General features: G+C 40.1%; 1 protein-coding gene across 2 annotated transcripts; it reads left to right on the forward strand.

The window, feature by feature from the left end:
* Nucleotides 1–9032: 9032 nt before the first annotated feature.
* LOC119658144 (clavesin-2) lies at nt 9033–24084 on the forward strand. 2 transcript variants are annotated; one of them, XM_038065418.1, is made up of 4 exons: nt 9033–9203; nt 10970–11195; nt 23013–23474; nt 23574–23756. In XM_038065418.1, exons 2-4 carry the CDS (start codon nt 10971–10973, stop codon nt 23754–23756), a joined length of 870 nt encoding a protein of 289 aa, XP_037921346.1. In that variant the 5' UTR covers nt 9033–9203; nt 10970. The 2 variants fall into 2 exon arrangements, with proteins under 2 accessions (XP_037921346.1, XP_037921342.1); XM_038065414.1 differs by lacking the exon at nt 9033–9203 and having other exon boundaries at nt 23574–24084.
* The last annotated feature ends 2118 nt before the right edge of the window (nt 24085–26202 follow it).

A 26202-nucleotide genomic window follows, 5' to 3' on the forward strand; every position in this document is an offset into this window, starting at 1 on the left:
GGAGCACTGTCCTATAAGGGACTATGCGGCCAGACTCAGCATTCCCTAGAATTCGCATTGCCGATGCTCTGAAGAAGTGGGAGAAAACTTCAGGCACTTCCTTGGCAATTGCCCAGACCCATATAGTGTCAGGTTAAGGAAACTAGGTAAAGCATTCTATGAGCACCTCAGAGAGGTCTCTAGCTGTAGTTTGGGAGAGCTGCTTTGTTTCGTGAATGCAACGAGCTGGCTCTGAAGATCTGAACCGGCTGGACTCTGCCTCCTTGCTCTTGTAACAGCAGCAATGGTGTTAGGAAATTTGGCATCAAAACAGCGCACCACCGCGCTAATTAAGCTCCTCAGGGCAACCACTGCTACCTACCTAGATACCCATAGTAGAACTCGAAAGATGAACTGATAGCAATTCAAATTGGAATACGCAAGTAGCACTCGATTGAACACACTCTTCGAAGGTGAGTTAGCAACAAAGCAAAAAAACTCTAAATCAGCAGACATCGTAGGATAGGTCCATAGGGAGAGGTGGAGGTCTTATGTTTCAATAAGGAGCGCTACAGGAGAAGCAAAACAACAGATCTTAAGTAAAATATTTACTAAATATATTACATAAGCAATTATTGAATTACTGTATATAAAGAAAGTTATGTGTTCATAGTTACACACTTATTTGGCTACATAGAGAACTTTTGATATGCGAATAATACTAACTCAATTTTGAATACGTTTGTGCTACAAGGGGCAAAACATAGCTATTCTCACCGATAGCCAAGCAGCGATCAAGGCACTTAGGTCCAACCAGGTGAACGCTAAACTGGTGTGGGAATGCCTTGAGAGACTGAATACACTCGGCTCATCCAACAAGGTCTGGATACTTTGGGTTCCAGGCCATGCTGGGTTGGAAGCCAACGAGGCAGCGGATGAACTAGCCAAGAAGGGAGCAGGGACGTTTTTACGCGGGTCAGAACCCTTCTGTGGAATCGGAAACGGTTTCATGACTATGACTCTAAGAAATGAAGAGGAACGGTTGAGGAAACTATACTGAGCGGGCCTACCAGGGATAGAGCAGTCCAGCGTGCTTATTGGGGGATACGAACCCATGCGCACAAAGGATTGCTTAAACCTCACCAAAAACAACCTCGAATCATAGTGGGGATTCTCACTGGTCACTGTCGGCTAAACTATCACCAAGGGAAGCTAGGGATATCTACGGACACTGCCTGCAGGTTTTGTGTGGAGTGTGATGAAACCTCTACACACCTCAGATCGAGCCATCTGGGAGAACACTTAATACCAGATGCAAAGCTGAAAGATCTGGAATTAGGTAACATACTAAGGTTCCTGACGGTTATAGGCCTGCATGAGATACTATCATCAATAGGTACACTATAACCAGTAAAAGGGGCACAATAGTTCTTGAAGGACGCGGTGCGACTTTCCCTTAACAGAATAATAATAATAATAAGTTCATCTACGTTTGCATAGTAAGTCCAATAACCTTGAAAGATACAAGTTCTTTGTCAATGTAACGCATTATAATTTAACAATGAGTCAGAATTCAAAAATCGCTTTTGAAGATACTACTGTCATTGTTTATCCATTTTTACAAAAATATCGCAAACTGCGTTTCTCAACTATTTGCATGATTAATATCAAAAGTGTTCGCTTCAATTCATTCATTATTAAATGCTTTCCCTCATAAACAAAGAACACCCATACACAAGAATTATTAAAAAGACAATTCTCATTGCTTGCATAGATACCACTCACACCTGAACATGACAAAGAAGCGTGCACAGGTGTATCTGAGCCGGTGCTTTTTGCGTTATTCTCAGGTATTTGTTTACTAATCACAGCTGATAGCGTTCAATAAAGGTGGGAACTGATAATGAACCGATAGATACATTGTCTATAGATACAAACATGTATATATGCATGTACATATGTAGTGTTTACTGTCTAGTCTACTGTAGTATCCGAAACACTTTGCTGTCTATCTGAATGAAGCTTTAGCTAAAGGTTTTGTTATGGTTAGAATTCGGTCAAATTCATGGTAATCACGTAGTTTACGAACTTTGTATATCTTTCGTTCTTCAGTTGGAACTTCTATGCGCCAATTAAGGTTACCGATACACGCGTGCAAGTGTGCGAATACAATAATATGCAACGTACTTTGTCATAATTCTTATCAAATTGTGACTAAGTATCGGAGAGAAAGTTTAACCTAATCATAAATATTATTCAACCGTAGTACCCCCATCTGATAGCTTGGTAACTTTTTTACATACAGGGTGTTTTTTGGTGGTACTCTGTTGATTTTCTTGTGCTTACAGAGCCATTTCGTAAGGCGTTTTTCGGCTTCAGGTCACCCTCTTTGAAATTCCTGTAGAATGCAACATCATTAAAAGAGTTTTAAGTTTAGGTGCACTAAACTTTTCAAGATAGGACGAGGATTGGTTCTTTAGATATGGACAGTGATTGTGTTGGATGGATTTGTTGCTTGATGCCCAGTGATTGTACAGAAATTCTGCATTTCTAGCTGGCTTTTCAAGTGATTTATTATGTAATATATTTATCTTTATGGTATCAAGCTGCCAACGAGCTGAATCCAAAGCTCAACAATTTTATTATTATTTAATAACGAGATTTAGTTCATTGGGGTTCAAAATTTACACTTCATTATGATAAGTATTTTACGGTTTTTGAAAACGACATTCTTTTTTTTTTTTGAAAAAACTTTCCTGGGCTACATATAGTTTATCATAATAGTACGATTCGCACCTAATTTTTCGAATTTGTTGATTACATTATACTATTTGTTCGCATAATGAGGGGAGAGGAGGGGAGGGGTTTTTAGCTGATTATATCGAACGCTATCGGAATATGCCGTTTTGAAAACGTAAGCCTTATATAACATGCAATTTTTCGAATTTTCGGTTTAGTTTTTACTCTTGGCCTCTCACCTTCCCATCTTTTAATCGATATCGAAAGAAAATAATTAGTTTCGGAATTATCAAAAATATTGCCTGAAGGAGCTCCTTTTACGTATAGGGAGCGCAGGTACTACGAGAAAATGTGCAAATCGTTTGTCCGTTTTCTTTGTCGGTCCGCCATTGTAAAATCTATCTAGTCCGGGGCTCCTTGCGTGGTTTCGTAACTTTAGTTTTGCATCTAAGATTGTCAGCTCTCGACCTTGAGGAACAGTTGGTACCATTTGTTGAATTTTTCGACGCGGTATATTCGCCTTTATCCTTCTCGGTTTGCAGTTTTTCATTAAGAAAAAAATTCCAGCGATCAACGCGTGGAGATGGAAATAGGTTTTGGTAGTAGATCTGTTGGTGTTTGTTCAGCACGCGTTTTGCAGGTTTTATGCTTCATTGTGACTACCAACCTATGTTTCGCCCTCGAAATCATGGTATCCTTTATCCGTTGGAACTCCAAACCCAATAAAAATGGGATGAGTTTGACATTTGACCACAAACATAACTAGAAGGAAATAACACCAGCAATCTGACGACATAAAATTGCAGCAAGGAAATTTAAGCTGGAAAAAAGTTTTTAGGGATAAAAATTCAACACCATCTCCGTCGCTGGTAGATTTTTTTTTGTATTCAGCAAATATCGATGTTTCGGGAACAACTTGTTCTCTTCTTCAGTGCCGAGTGTATACTTACACCGAGTGTATAATTATATGGTTAGCAAAGCGAAACAAAAAAGGAATGGAAACAATAGATTGACCGAGGTTGTGAATAAAAAGTGGATTTCACTTTGAGGAAAGTGTCTTCTCGAGGAAGGGTAACCTGTCGTGCGCGGAGGTATTAAATAATGTCAAAGTAGACCCCGACCTAAAAGACCTAGGCGGAAATACCAGCACGGTCCGTAGGATCCAGAAAAGAAATCTCATGTTTAGGGTGGAAAAAAAACCCAGCGTGGGAGAAACTGGCGATTTTTGCAACCAAGTCATAACCTCACTTGGGGAGAAAGTCAGGGTAGGTTTCCAAAAACATGAGATTCATTTATAGTGCAAGGCGAATGAGATGATCTCCCCCTGCTTTGAAGCAACAATTTGGAGAAACTAGGGGAAGAATCCATTGATAAAAAAAGCCGAATCGATACAGAAACTGTGAGAAGAAAGGACATATTGCCAATGAATGCAATGCAAGCCATACAATACCATGAGTCAGTCGACTAGTGGCGTTTTGTGGGCAAAAATAAGCAGGGTATACATGTGCGGCTGCTACGCCTCATCAAGGCTCACTTTGTCTGAATTTGAAGACTTGCTACACAATCTTGCTCTCCACGCAAGTTCAAAGGTAATTGCTGGTGTCTTAAATGCGTGGGCCATCAAGCGGAGGCGCAGAGAAACTAATGCAAACAGACGCAGTTTGCGAGAAATCTTTGCCTAGTTGGATACTCATCTCTCACATAACTTGCCCTGTTCTCTTGTTGAAAATGATCCAGGAATTATTCAATCAGTAAGAGGGGGCAGTGATCGCTTTCATCGACCTCTGAATATGACAACAATTCCAACGGTCACCAGAGACGAGTTGCTAGAGATCTCAAGTAGGCATACCGAATAAGGCCTTGAAGCTCACCGAGGGATCTAGGTCAGAGATGCTCGCTGAGTTGTCCGAAGCGTGTATGGCTGAGAAGATATTTTCTGCATTATGGAGTACCAGAAGCTGGTACAGCCGCCTAAAGCTGGTCAACCTCCAGATGAATCATCCTCTTATAGGCCCGTATATTTTCTAGATACTATAGGTAAAACGTTGGAGCGGATTATACACAGCAGATTTGATATTTCATAGACATTCGGAATAAGCCGACTCCGCTTGTGAACTGGACAAAGGCTGAAGAAAAAGAAGAAGATTCGGAATAAGCATACTTGAACAGTTTTTGTATACAAGCGTACAGATGTAAAAGTTGGCTTGAATATCTACAATCTCTATAAGTTGGAATCTGAAGCAAAACCGTCGGAATGTACGTATGTTAAAGCACGAGATGGGGCAAAGTGAGTAAGTAGGTTCTACTTGAATCAGTGGAAGATAGCCTATTCCTTCTCTTCGTTTTGATGTGTTGGACAGAGAAAGAATAGTTTCTCAACATTTTTCCCGGCTAGTCTCCACGTACACTTGACTTCATCTTCCAAGTTTTAGGCTTTACGTCTTTTTCAAGGTTTCAAGCAAGTTTTCCTTTGTCTCAATTTACCTTCCTATCTTCTACAGTAGTCGAAAAGACCTGGGCCATAGGAAGGGTGAAAGCGGACCCTGATCTCAAAGATTGGAAATGTAATCAGGATTCTGGGGAACGAAAAGGGGAACCTCATGCTGGAACTGAAAAGATCCATTTACCCGGGGAAAGTGTTACTGCACGAGCTAAAAATCATGAGATCGCTATACAGTGTAAGGACCTAGATGAGATTCACTCTAAGGTGGAAATCTGCACTGCCTTAATGGAGCATCTCAACTTGAGTGGCTTGCGGGAGCATCCATTGTGCTTATTGGGTGGGTAGTCGGTAGCAAATACTGAATACTGAATTGCCTGTTCTTCGGTTGGCATGTCCTCGGGCCAGACAAGCGGCGAGTAATGTGATTGGTCGCTAGGTAAAGCAGCAAGGAAGCTTGAAAAAACTTGAAGGCGCCTATACGGCGAAACAAGAGGGACTGCTTCAAACAACTCTACGCAAAGCCGGATATAGGCTTATGGGGAAGCAACTCCAGGGTTGTGATGGGACGCCACAAATTACATGTTTCGATCTCCTACTGAAAATTATTCAGGGCTTGTTTCTTCTGGAAAGCTCGGGGGTTACATTCTGAATACCAAACAAAACCCTCAAGCTGGCCATTAAGTTGAGATCAGATATGTTTGTAGAGTTGCTTGGAGCATGCTCGGTGTATGAGACATGGAAAATAAAAGGCTAGTATTGTTGTTTAAACATCGTAAACCTTCTGATGAACCATCGTCCTACAGATCTATATGTCTATTGGACACCATGAGGAAAATGTTGGATCGAATAATCTATAACTATTGCTCGCGGCTATAAAGAGTCTGGGAGGCTTATCTGACCAACAATTCGGCTTCCGTCCAGCCAAATGACGGTTACGTCGACGCCATAAAACTGGTCACTGACTTGGCTGAAAATGCGATTCACGGAAGGGGTGGCGCTAGCAAGTATTATATTTTTCTATGATTACCCTTGCCGTACAAAATGCATTCTAATCGGCGGAAGGCTTTTGGTGACTAACTGTGATTGTTGATAACTAATTAACACGCTCTGGTACGACACTGACAATGGAATGAAAGTATACATTGTCTCTGCGAGGCTGAAAGATGCGGTCTTGCAGTCGCGGAGGATAAAACAGAAGGGTGCTCATCATGAAGCGGCGTAAGGAAACCATTGGTCGTATCAAAATGGGTAAACATATCATCACTTCAAAATCAGCAATACCTTAGAGGGATGATAGATGCGAGCATGGCATTGGCAAGGGTGATACCAGCTGTTGGGGGCCATATCGCAAACAAAAATCAAAAGGTGAACCCGATTTATAGAAGGACCTCCTTAAGAATGTGTTGTGGTTTTAGAACCATCTCAGACGATGAACCCACAGAAAAACTATGATATCATGCAGTTTCTCTGGAGACAAGGATGTTGCGTTGGACTAGTGGCGTAACACGTTTTGATCACATTCGAAATGATGATATCCGCGATCGATATGGGGTTGTACCGATCGTGGAAAAACTGCGAGAGAGGTGTCTTCGATGGTATGGTCATTTAATCTGCGCTAACGACGATTCACTCACCAAGATTGGTCTGAACATCAAAGTTGATGGTAAGTGACCAAAAGGCCGGCTGAAACAACGGTGGCTTAATACGCCGGATGAGAATTTGAAGGCCTCACGACCGCATCCAAATCAGGTAAATGACAGAAAAAAAAATGAAGCAACCGATCACGACGAGCCGACTCCACTTGTACACGGGACAAAGAAAAAGAAGATCAGAGTCGATAGGAAACGACCAACCAACCAATCAACCAAAAGTCAGTAAGGAAGAGGAAAACTGGTCTTAGAAATATTGGTAAAAGAGTTTAAATGTCTAGCGAACTCTCCGAATTTTATCAAAGAGGAATATAATATAAATATCGCTTTCCACATTTGATACTACACTTTTAATTATTTTGCAATAAACTTAAAATGAACATCTTTTTGACTAAATTAAAAGGACCGACCGACCGCGCAGGGAGTTTGCAATTTCAAATTCGATGGTAAAATTACACAATTTTCTGCCTCCTACATGAGGATGGACTATTCCGTAGCCTACACAATGACGAAATCTATGAACGGTACCATGACCGTCCGGTTGTGGATAAAATCCGGCTCAATATGTTACGGTGGGCGGGTCACTTAATCCATATGAGTGAGAATGATCCCACCCGGAAAGTCTATAAGGGCAATATCTATGGTAGAAAAAAAAGACGAGGCAGACCCTGCCTAAGATGGAGCGACGGCGTAGGTCAGGACGCCAGATATCGAATTGGTGGACCTCGGCGCAAAACCGGGATGTCTGGAGTTCCTTATTAAGGCAGGTCTAAACCGGATACCGGTTGTTGTGCCGTTGATGATGATGGTGATGATGATGAAAAGTTATGAAAATCAATTTACTGTCTGCCACATAACTTGTTGAGAAGGTGGGAACCGTAAATTACTTTTTTTTACAGAATATGCCCTAAACTACCCTAAAAACTACCCAAACGAAAAATCAGTAAGGAAGACTTTTAGTAGGGAGCATGTTGGGAAGTTTGATTGCAATCCTACTATTATTAACAAAGTAATAGTAGGGAAAAATTGTCCCATTCAAGTCAAATTACCACCTCCATAAGATAAAATGTCAGTATAATTTCGAATTGAATATCAGCGTACAGACACTACGAGCTATGTATAATTGGAATCATCGGGTGCCCAAACATCCTTACACAAAGTATAAACAAAACGTTTCATACCTGGAGCGCCGAGCTTCCGGTTTCCGACTTGTTTGGTTTTCTAACTTGAACATCCTTTGTATTCGAAGTATATTCGCTTCTATGTCCGAGATTTGCTAACAAGAGGAACTTAGGCCATGGAATTTAAAGGAGACTATTACAATCAGAGACAATCACTCCGGAAATGCTCAGATCCTAAAAACTATCGAAGGCTGGAAGTGGCAAATCGCTGAATTCAAGAATAACTTCCAAAGATAGAGCGCCCTAGAACGAATGGTGAGGTAGGCCAAATTGTCGTCTATTATATAATATTTACAGATGGTTGGCGAGGAGAAATAGTTTTAGCGCCATACTGTGTTTTTCGATGCTTACTACTTCCATAAAAAAGACACCGGACCGAGTTTAATAATGTTTTGTCTTCCGCAAAACCTTAAAAATATTTGCAAGGTTCTTCACTAACTCAACTCAACTTTTATTAAATTAAAAATATACTGGAGAGAGTTATTTTGTTTATCATCCTGAAGACAATTTTTCTTTAGTTAAGTGCATTCCATTCATTTTCGATCTACCCTTGACCTTTCAAGATCACTATCTCCCGAAATCTTCTAACTTCCCATAGAGTTAGTTGTCCCATAACATTTTCAGCCTCCATGATTTATGATTAAGTATACTAATTATAGGCATGTATAGCTGCATTCGAAAGCAGCGGCTCTGGTTATCGAGCACCCCAGCCATATATTATGTATTTAAATGTATTACTGATAATAAGCGTCCACTAGTTGACCGTGCTCTAGCCCCTCTTGTCTAATCAACCGACATGCGCTCATTACTTACACATCACATTTCATACATTTCGATGAATAGCACAAATAAATTCTCAGATTCGTACAATCTTACTGATTACAGAAAATAAGTGTATCTTGAACCTTGCTTTGTGCGTGGTTTTGTTGTTGGCTTTATCTTAGGGGTCGCCGACGCGAAGTAAGTTTTCTTTGTGTTGACGTTATTATTCCTAACATCAAATAGCAGCAAAACCTATTTAAAAATCGTAATCGTATTGAAAATTTTTAAGAAGTAGTCAGTGGTTACCGGAACGTTGATCTGAACAGTTGCTTAAGGTCTCAGATCAAGAAATTGACAGAACTGTGTTAATTGAACAATTAAAGATATATTCCTGGTAAAGGAGTGCTTTAGACTTTGCAGATCATAATACTTTATTATTTTTAATATCAAGTAAGTGCTACAATTACTTCAAAAGATGAATAAACTTGGAAAAGTGATAGTGGAAATGTAATGTGATTTGTAATTGATTTAATGTTGAATGGAAAATGATTTTGGACTGAATCGTATGCCGAATTCACAAATTTGCCTGGCATTAACCTAGAAATTGTGAAGCCAACAAATAAAAAAATTACAATGTTTAATTTCTACTATTCAAATGTAATTATATTTAAGAAGCGGCGCTTACATTACTTATAATATGTATGTAACGAAGCCATGACCTTGCTCTATCTAATGCAAAATCAATCAAATTTTAGTGAACGCCGATGAAATGTATTGTGTTGAAGTGAATTAATTGGCTTATTCCGCACTAAGTACTTTACTTTGATAATTAGCGGTGTTATGATTGAAGTTTAAGCAATAGATCTTCTTTTCAATAAACAAAGTAGATAAGATCGTTGGACTGCTAATTTTGAACAATTTTATTGAGTTAAAGATAATGCAACCTATCATGGCTATGGTACTCTAGGTGGAATCAGGCAATAGTAAGCCAGAAATCGTTTGGAACGAGGTTATTGTATCCAAATATTGAATTTATGCCATTTAGTCTAATATGTACCCTTTTAACTGCGATTTGTATCATGCAATGTTTGTGAAACTGAAACGTGTCTGAAGGTTAACAGTTGTCACGTCCTCCCAATAATTGTTGCTTATCGCTCCATACAGAATTGAATGAAAGTCGAAGCGTAAAAGAGTGTGGAAAGCAGTTGAGTGCAGCATTTCAGTAGTTTTAGTAAAGCTAGTATCAATCGGATTTTATAACAGTGTATACATATACATATGTAGTATCTCTTTGCTTTTCAGTTGGCTTCATATTTTCTTATCATAACAAAGTTAACCCCGGCAAAAATGGCCGCAAATATAATAGGGTCGTTGATACACCTTTTCACCTCTTTAAAACTGAAAATATTTAGACTGTGATAACGATACATGCAATCTTGGATTGGAACGGGTCCATAAATTATAAGCGTAATGCATTTGATAAACTGATTATTTTTTAATGAAAGTGCATAGTCTAACTTACATAAGCTTATTGAAGGATTACAAAATATTTGACAATCTCAAATGATATTTCTTTGTTATAAATTAAATTTAGCATCCAAATCAAATTATTATAGTCATGCAAATTATCTACGATGATATTTCTTCGATATAAATTAAATTTGACATCTAAATTAAATTGCTACAAAAGCATGCAAATAAATCATGAAGCTACAAACTTATCAAACTCTGATATTATAGTCATAAATTATTATTAAACTTATTTTGCTGGATATTTGAGGTAATTGCAAATTATTTCTAATATTAGATTCAGTTAGAAAATTACGCTGAAGGGAAATATGAATAATCAATTTTTAAATTTATCAATTTGAAAATAGTATAATTACTGCTAGCCTGGAACAATAGTTTTAGAAATAGTAAAAGATTTACGCTAAATATTTCAGAATGTCATAAACATTAATTGAAAAATATTATCATCTTCAATATCAACTGTTATCTGAATTCTAACAACTTCTTGCATTTGTATCTTTTTATGTTACAGTACCCACTTATTGCCATTCACTCAGTATATCAGTATTACAATCAATCACTGTTATAACAATAACCAATAACAACCACATTTTCATTCTTAAGCTATGGTCATTTTTACAATTAATTAAATTTTTCATTTGCTGATTAATTTAAAGTAAATTACTAATACTATGTTTTTTTTTCAGGATGGCAGAAGAGCGTTTTCATTTGCGAACAAACTACCTCGCACCCGAGACAGTTGAATTGGCTCGACAAGAGTTACGGGAAACACCAGAAGTCAAGGAAAAGGCATTAGTAGAATTAAGAGATTTATTACATGCGGCTACAGATCTTCACTATCGCGATGATGACGAATTTTTGACAATTTTCCTTAGGGCATGCCATTGGTACCCACAAAGTGCCCTTGAAAAGGTATGTAAACAGTTGTTTTTGGAAATACTGAAATATCGACTTTATATAGTTGCAATTTGGTTATATTTCGAGACCGGATAGTGCAAGTAGATAGTGGAAAATAAGCCCGTCGAGGGGAGGGTAAGGGGCCCAAGTTTTCTCGGGAGACGACATCGTGCCTTCAACGAACTTAGTTTGAATTAGAAATGGAGGAGGATCGTCAAATACTTTTCACCTCGGACCAGATTTTCTCCTTCATTACCCTAATTGAAAGTATTTCTTGCAATCTTCAACCGAATCTCGTTAATAACCAATTTTTTTCACGGAAAACAACCTTTTTTATTCACTTATAAAACCATGAAGATAAGCTAAAACTAATTTAGGAGTTACCTTAACGGTTTAACTTAATTGAAGATATAAACCCAATCTAAGGTCTTAAATAACTTTTTACTTCCAGAGAAAGTTCATAAATTTTCTTTTGGAGGAAAAATCGAAAAAACCTCCACTCGTTGAGATTGTGATAAAACAGGGAGGGCGGTGGGAAGGAAAGATGAATTGGATTAGGATGGGGAGCATGCGAATTAGAGAAAAGAAGTTAAGATGGGCGCAGGGATGGGTGGGTTTTGAAAATTGTGATGGTGGGGATGTGGGAGATATGAGCATTTGAGTGAACAAATAAGTTCGCAGAAGATTTTCTTAGAGGATCTTAATATACATGACCTGAGGGATGAGTGGCTCAGGATGGTTTTGGCATGTGGTCGGGAAATTGAGGGCATGAAAGGAAAGAACCGCGTTGATGCGGGAAGTTTGGCAGGAATAATAAAGGAGCTGGTTGGAGGTGTATTTGTAGCGGTCTTCGTTCTTAAAAGTGTTGAAGCAGTGGCAAAGGATTCGACGTTCTTTGAGGCGAAACCGTTCCATTTGGAAAGGGGAAGCAGTCGCATCAGAAAATGAAGCCGAAGATGAGAAATGGCCAGATAAGCTGTTTGTAACAAAACAGCTTAACCTTCCCCGTCGTTGGAATGTAGTATTTGAGGATGGGGTATAGGGCCTAGAAGGCACCGGTTGCACGACCAAGTGCCTTAGAGATATGTGGGATGTGTGAGAGACATAAGTTCATGGCTACTCCTAGGTAGATGACTTCTATCACGGATGGAATAGATGTGTTGCTGATTCTGAGAGATAATGATGTGATGTCTCTCCTTATTTTCGGCGTCATTTTGATATTCACATAGAGTGCTATGGCTTCGCACTTGAGAGGATTTAGGGAGAGTTTCCAACGTGTAGAGTACCGATAAAGCTAACCCAATGAAGAATTTAGGCATGTTTCACCGGCAGGAATGTTTTTGATGGAGGTGTCGAGGACCAGGTCGTATTGGAAGATTTGAATTGTGGTAGGGTGTGGACTTGGTTTCGGCAAGTCTGCGGCGAACAGGGAAAATAAGGTGCCGAAGATGATTGCTCCTTGTGCGATGCCAGCTGGACACGTATAGGGAGTTGAGAGATGTCACTGAATCTATACTTGAGGTGTTCGCCTATCTAGTAAGCTAAGGATTAGCTTGCAGAGGATCGGATGAAACTTCAATACTTCGCTTGTACACAAGTCTGTCCTGCCATACGGAGTCGAAAGATTCCCTTATGTCTAGGAGGCGGGTTATGGTCGGTGTTTTCCGGTTGGGTTTCAAAAGGACGTCCAATTTGAGCACGAGTAATGCATGCTCAGCCGAGTGTTTGGCGGAGGACGATAGGATCGAGTTAGAATTTAGAGGATTTTGAGTTTTTTTTTGGGATGAGAACTGTCCGAGCACCCTTTAAATCTGTTGATGAAGTAGTGGTTGATGTTGGAGGAAAGGTTGTGGTGTTAAAGGTGTTGAAGGAATTCTGACTAGTACAACCGGTTTCTTTGTTTTTGGATGCAGCGGTGGACGCTGAGATAGTATCCGGACTGACAAAGAGGCCGGGGGAGGTTTTCACTTGCCGACTAGGGTCAGTGATCGGTTGGGAGAAAGAGTTGCCATAGGACCAGGGGACATTAAAAGTGGGGTGGGAAAGCAGTTGGGTGATGGCTTTGCTTTCATCGTTCTCAGAGTATGGTTCATATATATGAAGGTTGCGGTGATGGGATTGGAGAAAGTGATCAGCAAAAGCGTTCACCTTTTCTGTACGGGAAGATCATTTGAGGAAAAGACGTGTTTAGTTGAATTGGTTTACCCAAACGCGGGCAGATTTTCCTAAGTTCATAAGTGTATTTGCCAGGATTAAGTTTAGTGTTGGAGAGGTGGTTGTGGAAGTAGTTCGTGTAGAGTGTGAGAATCCTCATACGGATTGACTAGTCAAAATCGTGAATCACCTTACGGAAGTGAGAGGATTGCGAAAAGTACCAATTTCTAAATAGTCTCCACCTGAGGGTCCTTTTGAATTTGATATCTTTTATAATATCGCCCGGGAGGGAGTTGAGGCTGCGGTAGTTTAGAGAACGGGATGGGGTCCGTTCGCCAAATATTTACCGAATTGCTTCAGTATATAGACGAACTGTTTGGTCGATGATGTCGCTGGAAACTGGATTTATAGGTTTGCTTGACGTGTTTCCAGTTTGCGCAAGAAAAATTAAAATTACTGCTAATCAGGATGTGGTCGAGATAGGAGTGGTAGTAGCCTTTGTTTAAAATGGGGAGCGCCGGGCTGTAATGGGCTAAGTTGACAGAGGAATGCAAGGTTGTCAGAAAGCCGTGGAGATTTTCCTCGTTCAGGATTTATGCCTAGCGTTCAAGTCACCACCGATTATTAAAAACCAAGACTTTCCAGAAGAGCAGGATTGTGATGCGCAGAACGGCTGGATCCGGATGAACCCGTGGGAGTCAAGTGATTGGTTAGGGCAGTAGATGGAAGCAACTAAGACCGTGGATGATTGGGTCACCAAGGCGATAAAGGTGGATTCAATAGATTTGAAGTTGTTGGGAGGTGGGAACAGCTGCTTGGATGGGAGTTTATCGGATATGAGGCTGGCGTTCCACCGCAGGAGGTGCTGGCGCTGTCTATTACGAAGCATGAATCAGCTATCTGTACCAAAAGTAAAAGTTTTGTTTCTTCTTTCTTCTCATTAGTTGGTGGTAGGTTCTATACCTAATTTGCAGCTGTCATTTGAGCTTCCTCAATGGGAATTTTCAAAGTTGCAAAGCTCTTTCCCTCTCTCAGCCTTGAATTAACCGTGGTTTAAGCGAACAGGCCTGGTCACCTTAGGCAGTAAGTGGGGAAATTTCTTGACTATGCTTCATTGATAAAGTGACTCTCTTTTGAGTTGATGATTAAAAATTCACCAAAAGAGTTGTCTTATTTATTTACCTACGGGGTTTACGAGGGTATGAAAGCAAGACTATCTCCCTGTTTTTTTTTTCTAACTCAAAGAAAACGCTTTGGTTAGTTTAGTTTATATTTTCATATAGTTTTTTTAAAAGAAATCTTCGATCAATATTAAATGCATCGACCCTCCAGGAGGTTCTCCTCGGCCACTTGGTTTTTGTTCAGCTGACAAGGTCGCTGTCCTGTCTCCTCCTCGCCACCTGGCAAACGTGTGGTTCCGGCATAACAATTAACAACGTAAAAGGTCCTCACATCAATAATATGAGAGTCAACTACTTTCGTGATGGGGTCAATTCGGTGGAAGGTTTTCATCCGGCGATTTCATTTCATTTATTTGATTCTGAGATACGGAAAGCCTGGTGAGGATACAAAAATGTTCTATCTGTTGGCAAGTCGATCATTCCCTGGCTGTTGTTTTGGGATTCATCATGAAATTTGTACCCTCCTATCGTTTCTGTATATACGTCTTTTACAATTCGAGGATATTAAGTACACAGTGTGAAACCTTCTGTCAAAATTACTGAATATCTGCTGTCTTATTCCAAACAATGCCTGCTTACACAGGGATTGCACATTAAGAAAAGGAGACAACTTTATTACTGACTATGCTATGCACCAAAATTCACTAACCTAGGATAGCGGGTGACTACTTTATTGTAGAAATACATGCCATGGGATAGTGGGGTGGTGTCTAGATTCCTAGAAAATCCTGGAATGACCGTAAACTAGAAGGGGGCCACTAAAGCGTAGACTTGGTTAATTAACTACGTTTCATTGATTTACAGGATAACTCGACTCTGGCCTCTATTTTTGAAAACATTATACTAAACTGATTTCCATATATTCGTCGTCTTTTAGGCACTTGACGAGTGTTCCATCTGTGATCTTTGGTAAGATTTTGCAGAGAAGCATAATTTCCCGCCCAGATGACTTTTTAAGGTTCATATTATACTTACCTCTTTGGCAATCAATTGGGCCTTCGACACGTAGTTATATTTGAAAATTATCCTTAGAAATTTCATGGAGGGTGGTCGATCCCGGAGCCTATATAACGAATTGCCACTAAAATCCCGTTGAATAGATCATAATTGGCGGGTCACCTTATTCGTATGGGTGATTCAAGGTGATTCAAGTAAAAAAAGAAGACGTGGTAGACCGTGCCTGAAATGGAGTGATAGGTGAGGACATCAAGCCGGAACATTGAATTAATAAACCCCGGCACACAACTAGGATGTTTGGAGTTAGACCAGGTATCGGTTCTTGTACCGTCGATGATAACTTGATTGCATTTACTATAGTAATCATGGTTTATGATATTGTCCTTCCTTGTGCAAGAAGGACATTAGTCTCATAATCAACATGTTCAACCATATCTTCCCCAAACATACTAAACAAAGAACGAAAATCCTTCAAAAGGTATAGAGTACTAATAAAGCACTAATTTAGAGATCTTTCTATTATAATTGACATTATTTTTTCAAATTTTCATTCAATCCACGTTGATGGATGATTGCAAACAACTGTTTGCCGGAAATATTTTCTTGCTATTTTTTTTAGGTTAAATTCCGTATAATATTGTCTCGCTTCATTTCGAGTCTTATCTAGTCTTGTTTACTGAATTGGCGTCAGTTATCAGCCAGAAAACTATTTCATATAAAAATAATATTTAGGTTCCAGGTTCACGCCTGATAATACATAGTTGGCTGAGATTATTTCAACTGTAATAATTATAAACAATATTTCATGCAAGCCTAAATAGGCAAACCCTTGACCGATGATAGTAGAGCTACAAAAGATTCCTTATTGGCGTTACAACATTTCAATGGATAATTTTCGGAGTCATTACTAGTGACCTCAATCAAGGCTAAATTGATGATTCATTTTAAAGCTACATTTTCAAACAGTGACGTCGACCTACTCTAACGACTAATTGAAACATTCTTAGATTAATTGAGATTGCTATCAATATTTTTTTTCAAGCTGGTTTGCCAAGCAACAAACACGAGACTGAAACAAAGAATTATCAGTGATTCAAAAAGATATGACTAAAAATCCTATCCTTATCTTTTAAACTTTGGTCGAGTGCTAAATCAGTCAAAAATTGACAAAGAAATATTAATTTTTTTGTAAACAGCCGTCCCTTTTTCCTTTTTTTTTAAAAAATCCATTATCAACTACCACTTGGGGGGTAATAAATTCTATTTATACCCCCCAACCATCTTCAATTTGTCCAATCTACATAGGCCGGTTGTCTAGCGGAGAATGTACATCGCTTTTGATAAGAAAATTCTATGAACAGGCGAATATACAATCTTTAATCTCTTTTGCCACTATATATTGGATTAGTAGCTAAGTAGCTGCCAGTCTCTAAAATTTATAAGGTTTTGTTTGGTATAAAACCTTAAAGCGAAATTAGGGAGGAGTGAAACAATGCCTCATAATGTGACGTTGAAAATGTACATTGAGTGTAACAACATATCTTTATAAAATGTGGACATTTTTGCACTGGAAACCGAATGTTTGCCGCAATTAATCTATTTAATTTTTTTGTAATTTCCATGATGATATGGAAAATTAATGATGAGCCAAATTGTTGAGCAAAAATATGGTCAAATCCATTCATAAGAAAAATCCGCAGCTAGTTAGTTGTCAACCCATCTCTACAAACTATATACAGACATGTACATATGTGGTATTTCTTTATCATTAATGTAAAATTGAACATATCGACTGATAGTGATAAAGCACATAAAGACGAAAGAATATCAATTTGACCTTCTGTCTAGAGTGGAATTGTCGATAAGACAAATTTATGACTTTTCTAGTACTTCAAATATAAAAACCAGAAATGGTTTAAAGATAACATAATATTTCCAGTGAAAGTATGGACATGATCTACTCAGTTAAAAGTGCATTATGGTTCAAAGTCTAATTCTTATCATATAATTTATAATCACAAGAGAAATTACTAAAGTTTACCGCTGGAGAGTCATGGACGATCAAGTTCAGGCTCCGACAATATTATCAGTAAATAAAATTCAAGTTCAATTAGGATTCATTGACCTAGGATTTCTAGATTTCCTAAGAAAGTAAAATAAACACATACTTATTGTGTGGAAATCTTGCATCTTTCACCTAACATAATTTAAATAACCATAACCTAACCCTTCCAGAAAAAGGTGGCTCCAAATTAAATGACCCATTTTTTTCCTTATAGATGGTGCGATTATTTCAAATATCTTTTTGGGCTTTCAGATTCATTCCATTATGTTTTGAAAGTGATGACAATTAAGTGGGCACCGCACCATTACCACTTGCTTTTAGCAACACCTCTAGTAAGTTCCGGTTTTTGTGAAGGATGTTCTTCATAAGCAGTCTGTGAATTCAAAAAGCCCCAGAGAAAGAAGTCTAGAACGATTTAATCTGGTAATCTTGTCAGTTGTTGGATATTGCCAAAATACGATAATAAACAGCTTAGAAACGCTGCTATTCTTCAGTCTCAATTCATCTAGTTGTAATACGAGAAAATAGTAACCCTTTGATCTACGTTGCTCTAAAAAGAATGGACTGATCACGCCTCCAGTAAACTCCACGTCATAATGTGAATTCCAGAAAATTTAGTTGTTCTTTATGAATAATACGGGGGCTCTCAGAACCCCAGAAATGAAAATTTTCTTCCTTCACGCCTTGAGTAGATGAAAATTGACTTCGCCACTCATAATTAGTATTGACAAAAAAATTAGGCATTTTTCTTAGCACTCATTGTATTATTAGGTCTCAAGCATGTTTTATACTCAACTGGCAGTAGCCGATGATACACTTTCTAAGGAAACATCCTAGAATCGAAATTCGAATTACAAAACGCGCTGCAGAAAACATCGTGGGGGTTTAACGTGAGTACCACAAAGGGAAACTCGCTGTGACGTGCAAAATGGTACCAGTTTATGCTGAATGCAGGCTCAGCATTCATACTGGTGGATGCAAGGCCCACCTACAATCTCTACAGGAACTAAGGAGTGCGGCACCCGAGCCTACGCTTGAGTCCACAAGGAGCTCAGCTCTTGATATGGCAAAACCACCATGAAGCTCCCATAAGAGCGCTGCAAATAACGGAGACCGAGAGCGCATCCTCCAGAAAATCCCCTAGAACATATGCTCCTAGAACGCCATCTCGGTTCCCATGGTACCAGATTATAACCGGTGAGGCTTTGTAGTAAGAGCCGCTTCAGATAAGTCCCTCGCAAATTCGAGTCTGATCGTATTCCCCAAATACGTGGGGACTGGTGCAGAGAATTGCAACGAAACCTTTGTCGCCAATCAACTGCGACTCTGTGTACAATATTACACATGAGACTGACAGGAAACAGGCCAATCGTCCATCATACTGCAGATGAAGCATCATAGCCGAAAATCGGAGACACCATTCACCATCTGAACGTCCTTGTCATCTAAATTGCGAATATCACAGTACGCTAGAGGGACACAGAGAACATGAAAGCAGTTCTCTGAATCTTCCTCATACAGAATACAATCCTGACTGGGAGCAAGGATCCGTGAGAGGAGAAACTCATTCAAACTGCCATGCCTCATCAGGAGGAAGTCCATCCGAAGCCGAAAGTCCGACAGAACTTTCTCTGGCAGACACAGTTTTAACATATTCATATGTGACCCGACCTTTCCTACATTCTTTCCATCTGAATTGCCACTTAAGTTAGAAATTACAATCTCGTCTAACAAACTTTCGACTGCAGGCCAGTCCTAATTCCTCCACCTAATCCGTAATAAATCAGCTTGCAGCAAAGGTACGCCCTTCCTAATCCTGTAGGCTGCAGAATGCTGGACTACCTCTAGAGCAAGAGGAGAAATACCGAACAAAACCTGTATGGCGTTGGTTGAAACCGTACGACTTACAGGAAGACACGACACTCGCCGATAAATGTAGAACAATTTCTTGCCCTGCACCGTCATCGTTAACTTCTACAACAAAGGATGCATAGAAGAGTCCTATATATATATCTCATTCATACCTCATCACACGCCCCAATATATAATACATACCAATTTGGTTAAATGCATCCTGAGCTGGATCAAGTGCGGGCACAAGCATACCCATTCTGAGTTTGTGACTCCTAAGTATTCGACTTTCTGCCAGTATTTTAAATTTACTCTGTCTGGCTTTACTAGGGGTGGACGACACAATTTGCCTTTCTGCAACATCGCAACGGACTTTGAGACCGCGATGCCAGACCACATATTTACAATATGCATCCACTCAGTACTCCACTGCTCAAAGTAAAGTCGGTTGTTCCCCTCAACAAGAACGAGGAGATCATGAGCGTAAGTCACGCATTAAGCTCACTAAATAAATCATCCGCCAACAGGTTCAATATGAATGGTCTTGCGATATATATCTGTGCGCAACTGCGCTCCATATTAACCCACACATGCTCTCTGACACCTTGGACGAAGGTTTTCTACCATGGGCTCTTCTACAGAGCTTCGACAACACAAATGACCAACTCAGGTAGTCAAATGCTGTTTTGAAATTTCCGAAGATTCCAAGGACATATTTTTTAACACAACGGATAACAATACTTTTCACGTGCAGTAAGGCGGCGATGGTGGACCTGCCAGTTCGGAAACCATACTGTCTGTCCGATGCCAAATGGAGTTGCGGGACCATCATTCTATCCAGGACCTTGACCGGCAGAAGAGATATGGCCCTGTATGGAACGAGCCCACCTAGCAAGGCGCAAACACTATCGTGTCATGTAAGCATAGGCTCTCCGTTCAGCCGGCAATGTCGTGGCTTCGTTTCCCTTTGCATGCTCGGTTGACCCTTTCCCAAAGATCATCACTATTCTCAGCGACAAAATGCTTCCAGATTTCTTCCTTAGATTGGCCCAAAAGCTCATTAAAAGATAATTCACCGTGCCTATAAGTGCTATTGGTCTATATCAACAAAGCGATTAACTTCCTAGACGGCGCACCCTTTAGAATCTCTAACTCAAGCGACGGAGTTGCCTCCGCCTACTGCTCAGAAGAAATGCAATTCCCTGGTTTCTTCACAAAGACTCTAATTTACAAACGTCATAAATGAAGTAATATTCGACGCCATTTGCAAAAGTGTATTCTTCCAATAGGGGCATTAATTTTGGTTTACCTTATATAATCGATTGACATTAATGAAGCTAGTTAGGTTAAGTTAATCGGTAGAAGACGCTTCTATTTATTTATGCTCATTTTTCAACAGAGTTGTGCAACTCAAAGTTCCCTTCGCGCTTTCGAATCCAAGTCAAAGGGGAAAACACCTTTCAGCCCCTTGCTTCCTTTAACATTTACTTTCAACTCTCTCTGTCCAGTGATTGCATCCTCCAATTTCTTAAATTTCTCACATTAAATAGCATCTGCTCCTTAGTTTTCCGACTAGTTTCCTTTCGACGATTTTTCCCTTGAATACTACTTTGGATATTCTCACATCATTGTCGAGAGTTCTGGCTCGCCGTTGGTGCATCACTTGATGCACAGACTGCTTCCAATATTCTCTGTAGGACCTTCTATTCAAATAAATGATGCGAGCTGTGGGGTGTAGAAGTTACTCAAAGAAGTCCCTGCTTGTTATAAAAGGCGACTGAAAGGAATAAAGACTCGTGGGCTATCAACCTGTAATTCTGGAACTCTTTATGATTTCGAAAAGGCTACCATCGAAGGACTCAGCGATACAGAGTGAGCACATTCAGATTAAATGAGGCTAGGTGGTGGGGCTCTGAGCAGTATTACTCTCCCTCTGCCAACATGGTGATATTATATTCTGGCAAACCTACCTCGTGACCTGGGTAGTAGAAACAAGACTAACAATATGAAGAACATCTCAATAGTGTAGCGCCACATCCCAACGGAGACTTCCGATGTAGAGCACCATCCGCCACTTCGTCATTGGGGGTACATTTTTTAAACACAAAGATGGTAGGTAGATAGGCGTCATTATTTTACTCTCAGCTTTTCTCTAAAACCTACATCACCGTAAATAGTTGATCTATCATAGATCGCTCATGTATAAAGTTACATTTTTCAGTGGGATATGCTGTCAATGCCTGGTGCTTTGTTTTGATTTCTGGCTAGTGATGGTAATATCCATCTCTTCTAGGGACGGAGGGTCAACTACAGGGATAGGATGTTCACATTCTAGAGATAACTCCTTGTCGGTGCTGGGGTACTGGCAAGGTTTTTAAGTTCCAAGAAGTAGGACGCCCCTCTTCTGTTTATCAATCCTTCCCGCTGATAATGCTATCATCATGTCTCTACAAGGGGTAGTTTTTGCTTGAAATGCTGATTTGATGTTATTTATCACAAAGCTACTGTCAGTGCTCCGCAGAGTATGATCAAAATGTTTTCTCTTCTGATGTCTAAACAGCCTGTTAGCTTACCTCCTCATGTCATTCTTCATTGTGGTAGGTCGTCATATGTATTGTCGGCAGGGTCGATTATCTCTTGTAAGGCTTCGTCGCTTTCATCGTCAAACTAATCGTTTCACTTGCGCCGGGTCTTAAATTCTATTTCCATCCATCGGAGAACTCATGTAGAATTAAATTTTCCAAAGATTATATATAAGCCTGCGCTAAGGGTTCATTCTGGAGTCAATTGGTGTAGGATTTTTTGAAAGGGGTGGCTTTTTTTATGAGTTGTAGTTATACGACTTCCATAAGTAAATAATGATCCAACTCGCAGTTAGCATCTCGGAATTCGAGCGAGTCGCCCGTTGCTTTCAGAACCAACACGTGGTCGATTCGGTTAAAGGTTTGGCCATTCGCTGGTGGCCAAGCCCGTTTCTGAAGGCGAAGTTTGAGATATATCAAGCTAATGACCACATTTCTTCATGCATGAGCATTGATTGGCTATGTGGTTTTATGGAAAAGGCTACTACTCATTGAAGTATATTATTTTACATATATGAGAGAACTATTCTTGGCGAACCTAGCACCTGTTCATGGGGCGATACGAACCCAAGGACTCGAATGATTATTTACCCTTAACCAGGAAGAGCCTTAGGATCATCACTGGTCACTGCAGGTTGAATTATCGCCTGGGGAAACTAGCAACATCTACGGATGCTATCTGCAGATTCTAAGAGGATAGTGACTTCCAGACATGTTTTCGGACAGTGTCCCGCACTTTGGCAAAGTAAGTTAACGCACCTGGGAGAACACTTAATACTGGATGCCAGGCTGAAATACATGTGGGGAACATATTAAAATTCCTGTTGGTTATGCGCTTGATCAACATTCTATAGTTAATAGGTTCACTATAATTCTAGGACACACAGGACCTTCCATTGACACGGCATTATTACTACATATATGTATATACATACAAACTTCCACGTCTTCTGGAAATATACTATAGAAATAGAAACTAAACACTACTTTCAATAAAATATGAAATGATATCCATATAATAATACAATAAATTTTTTTTCAGATGCGTACCGTTGCTGAGTTCCGAAAAGCTAACAAAAATTTAGTATGGCACCTTATGCCACAGGACGAAGAAGTTGCATTTACCCAGCATAACACCGTCAACATATTGGCAAACTGTGATCAGAAGGGTAGACGTGTTTTAGTTATGAATGTAGGTGGAACATGGGATACAAAAGCTGTATCTTCCGACTCCTTGTTTAAAATTTTGTACATGATTCACATTGGCGCACAATTAGAACCTGAAACCCAAGTGCGCGGAGCAGTCGTTGTCATGGACTTTGATGGGCTATCAATGTCGCAAGTGAAAGCATTGTCGCCTTCGTTCTCCAAGTTATTGTTGACTTTCATTCAAGATGGTATGCCAATCCGACTTAAGGAAATTCATATCGTGAAGCAACCTTTCATTTTCAAAATGGTATGGTCACTATTCAAACCATTCATCAGGGAGAAGCTCAATAAGAGGGTAAGTTACAGTGAAATTGTACGCAAAGTTACTGAAATTTAGATTATTATTTTTTTAGACATTTTGGACAATTTAATAAATTAATTCTTATATTTTCAGATATTCTTCCACGGAAGCGATATGAAATCATTACATAAATACCTCAGTCCTGATGTCCTTCCCGTTGAATATGGAGGCAAGTTGCCAAAAATTGACTATAGCGGAAAGGACTGGTACCCACAAATTTTGGACCACCAAAAATTCGTTGAAGATTGGGGTGAATTCGGTTTTGCTAAACAGTAAAACCATCAAATATCTTAATGATAAATAAAAATAAAATTTCCTCCCAATTTTTTAATTTTCATTTGCGATTTCTTTAATAAATTTAATAACTTTAGAGACTGGTGCCAAATTTATATTGATAAGTTTCCGTTGATAGGTTTTATCCAAAACTTGTTTACTACCAAATGATTCATAAGTGATTTTTTATTAATAATTTTGTCTTGCCTGTGTGCATGTTGAGGTGAAAGTATAGACAACTTATGCAATTGTACTGTTCCCTTTAGGAACAGAAAATTTGATGATAGATTGTAAGTTAGATTCAAATTTAAATAAAGCATTTTTTAAAAAAAAACATTGAACATGGTTGTACTTAATTATGACCACCGGCGCATTTCAATTGAAAATATATTTGGTCAAAATACCCCAATAAAATATTATACTCAAAAACTACTTAAAACCTGAAATTTTCAGATGATAGCAGCTACCATTCTTCATGGCATTTTTAATCTCTAAAACTTTAGTTCACCGTCGCAACTCCTTTTTTTTCCGCAAATCACTGTCGCAGCTAGGAATGTTAGGTAGACTGTTTAATTTAAACTTATACTATTAACTATATATCTTCCATACCCTGTGAGAAATTGTTTGAGATCGTAGTTCTCTCGATGCTCTCTCTACATCCAGACCGTAAAGTCGGGAATCAATCTGTGGTTGCATTGATCTCTGCTACCCGTCCTCATCGTTGTTACCACATGCTCAACTATTTTTCGTTTTCGGCGGTTTTCACGTGCCAGAATGTCGATAGGTGTCATTGATAGGTGTCATTCTGGCCTTTGTACTACATCGTCCAAGAGGTAATGAACGTCGGGGACCTGACAGAAGAGCAACCGTAAATACGGTCAGCCAGGCCATAAAGCGAACACCTGCAATGAAAAGGAAAGCTGCGTCCTATGTAGGGATGATGGTACGGCTGATAAGAACGTTGCGCACACTGCGGGTTCGAGACGGTGTCCAAACTTCAGAGCAGAACTGGAAAGAGCTAGGAGGCGGTCAACGTAATTCAGGTCCTACAAATCAATATGCATCGGAGTGCAACCGCTCACGAGTTGCTAGCGCAGTTTGCTACGGAGTTCTCATCAGTGAGCAGTACCAAAACAAGGACCCAGTTTCATGACACCCTGACCTATCAGGTACCGCTGCCATCTGGGTTCGGGATGGCACTCTCCTGAGGGTTCTTACCTAAGGCCGAGGGGACGGCTTTGTCTGGATTCTGTGTTCACGGATAACGTTTTTTAGTGTGTCTGACACAGACTCCAGAAGGAAACAAATTCTGGAAATGGCGGCAAGAACAGGACTGTTAGTTCTGCGAAGGAATGCCACAGGCTCCTCCGCTTAACACAACATCAACAAGTAACCCGGATCTCATTTTAAGGGCCCTATTCCCTGCGCACCCCGTATGGGATGAAGACGTCGAGGCGGAAAGCGCGAAGGACTGCCCACTTTTCTCTATAAAAAAGGCAATCCTTTCTAAGAATGGCAAGAGGTGCCAGGACTCGATGGTATTCCAGCAGAGGTATACAAACTGGCATTCAACGCTTGCATGAAAGAGGGCACTTTCTCTGCTCGTTGGAAGGTGGTGAGGCTTGCGCTAATCAACAAAGGGAAAGGCGACCGCGAATTGCCATCTTCATACCGCCCACTATATATGCTTGACACTGCTGGAAAAGTGCTCGAAAAGCTCATCAGAAGTAGACTCTATGAAGTGATACGCGTTGTCGGAGATTTATTTCCCCGGCAGTTTGGTTTTAGAGAAGAGATATCCACAGTTGATGTTGTCATGCAAGTCGTGAATGCCGTTCGACGAGAGGAGGCACATAGTCGCCGAACTGGTCGGGTGGTGCTCCTCGTAACGCTTGATGTCAGAAACGCCTTCAATTCCGTAAGATGGAAAAACATTCTAGGCACACTAGACAATACTTTCAACGTGCCGAACTATCCTTTACGGATATTGAGGGATTATCTGAGGAACCGCTCCCTGCTCTATGAAACGTTAGAGGGTCGGAGGAGAATGAAGGTCACGTTGTGGGTAGCACAGGAATCCATCCTAGCGCTGTCTACATTAACTCGACATGCCAGAAGAGTCGCGCCCGGCCGTTGACTCTTGACTCGAAGATGAGTTTTCTAAGCAAATCAAAGCAGAAGTGAACAAGGCTGCAGCTAGAATTTCCCCATTAAGTAGGCTAATGGCAAATGTTGATGGTCCTACGTCTAGCAGGCGAAGCCTCCTGACGAGTTCAATACAGTCTGTCCTGGTCTACGGCATAGAGGTATGGGCTGACGCTCTTGGCAAGGAGGCATATCGTAAGCATCTCGCGCAAGTACAGAGACGGGGAGCTTTGTGGGTGGCGTCTACGTATCGCACTGTCTCTGAACGGACCGTGATGGTGGTCGCGGGAGTAATACCCGCTGC

Source organism: Hermetia illucens, chromosome 1, assembly GCF_905115235.1.
Source record: "Hermetia illucens chromosome 1, iHerIll2.2.curated.20191125, whole genome shotgun sequence".
Taxonomy (NCBI): Eukaryota; Metazoa; Arthropoda; class Insecta; order Diptera; family Stratiomyidae; genus Hermetia; species Hermetia illucens.

Bases quoted from the DNA above. Each gene is read 5' to 3' on its own strand.
- LOC119658144 (XM_038065418.1), top strand. From the start codon at position 10,971: ATGGCAGAAGAGCGTTTTCATTTGCGAACAAACTACCTCGCACCCGAG. The intron at 11,196-23,012 runs GTATGTAAACAG...ATTTTTTTTCAG, and splicing joins CACAAAGTGCCCTTGAAAAG to ATGCGTACCGTTGCTGAGTT. The intron at 23,475-23,573 runs GTAAGTTACAGT...TTATATTTTCAG, and splicing joins GGGAGAAGCTCAATAAGAGG to ATATTCTTCCACGGAAGCGA.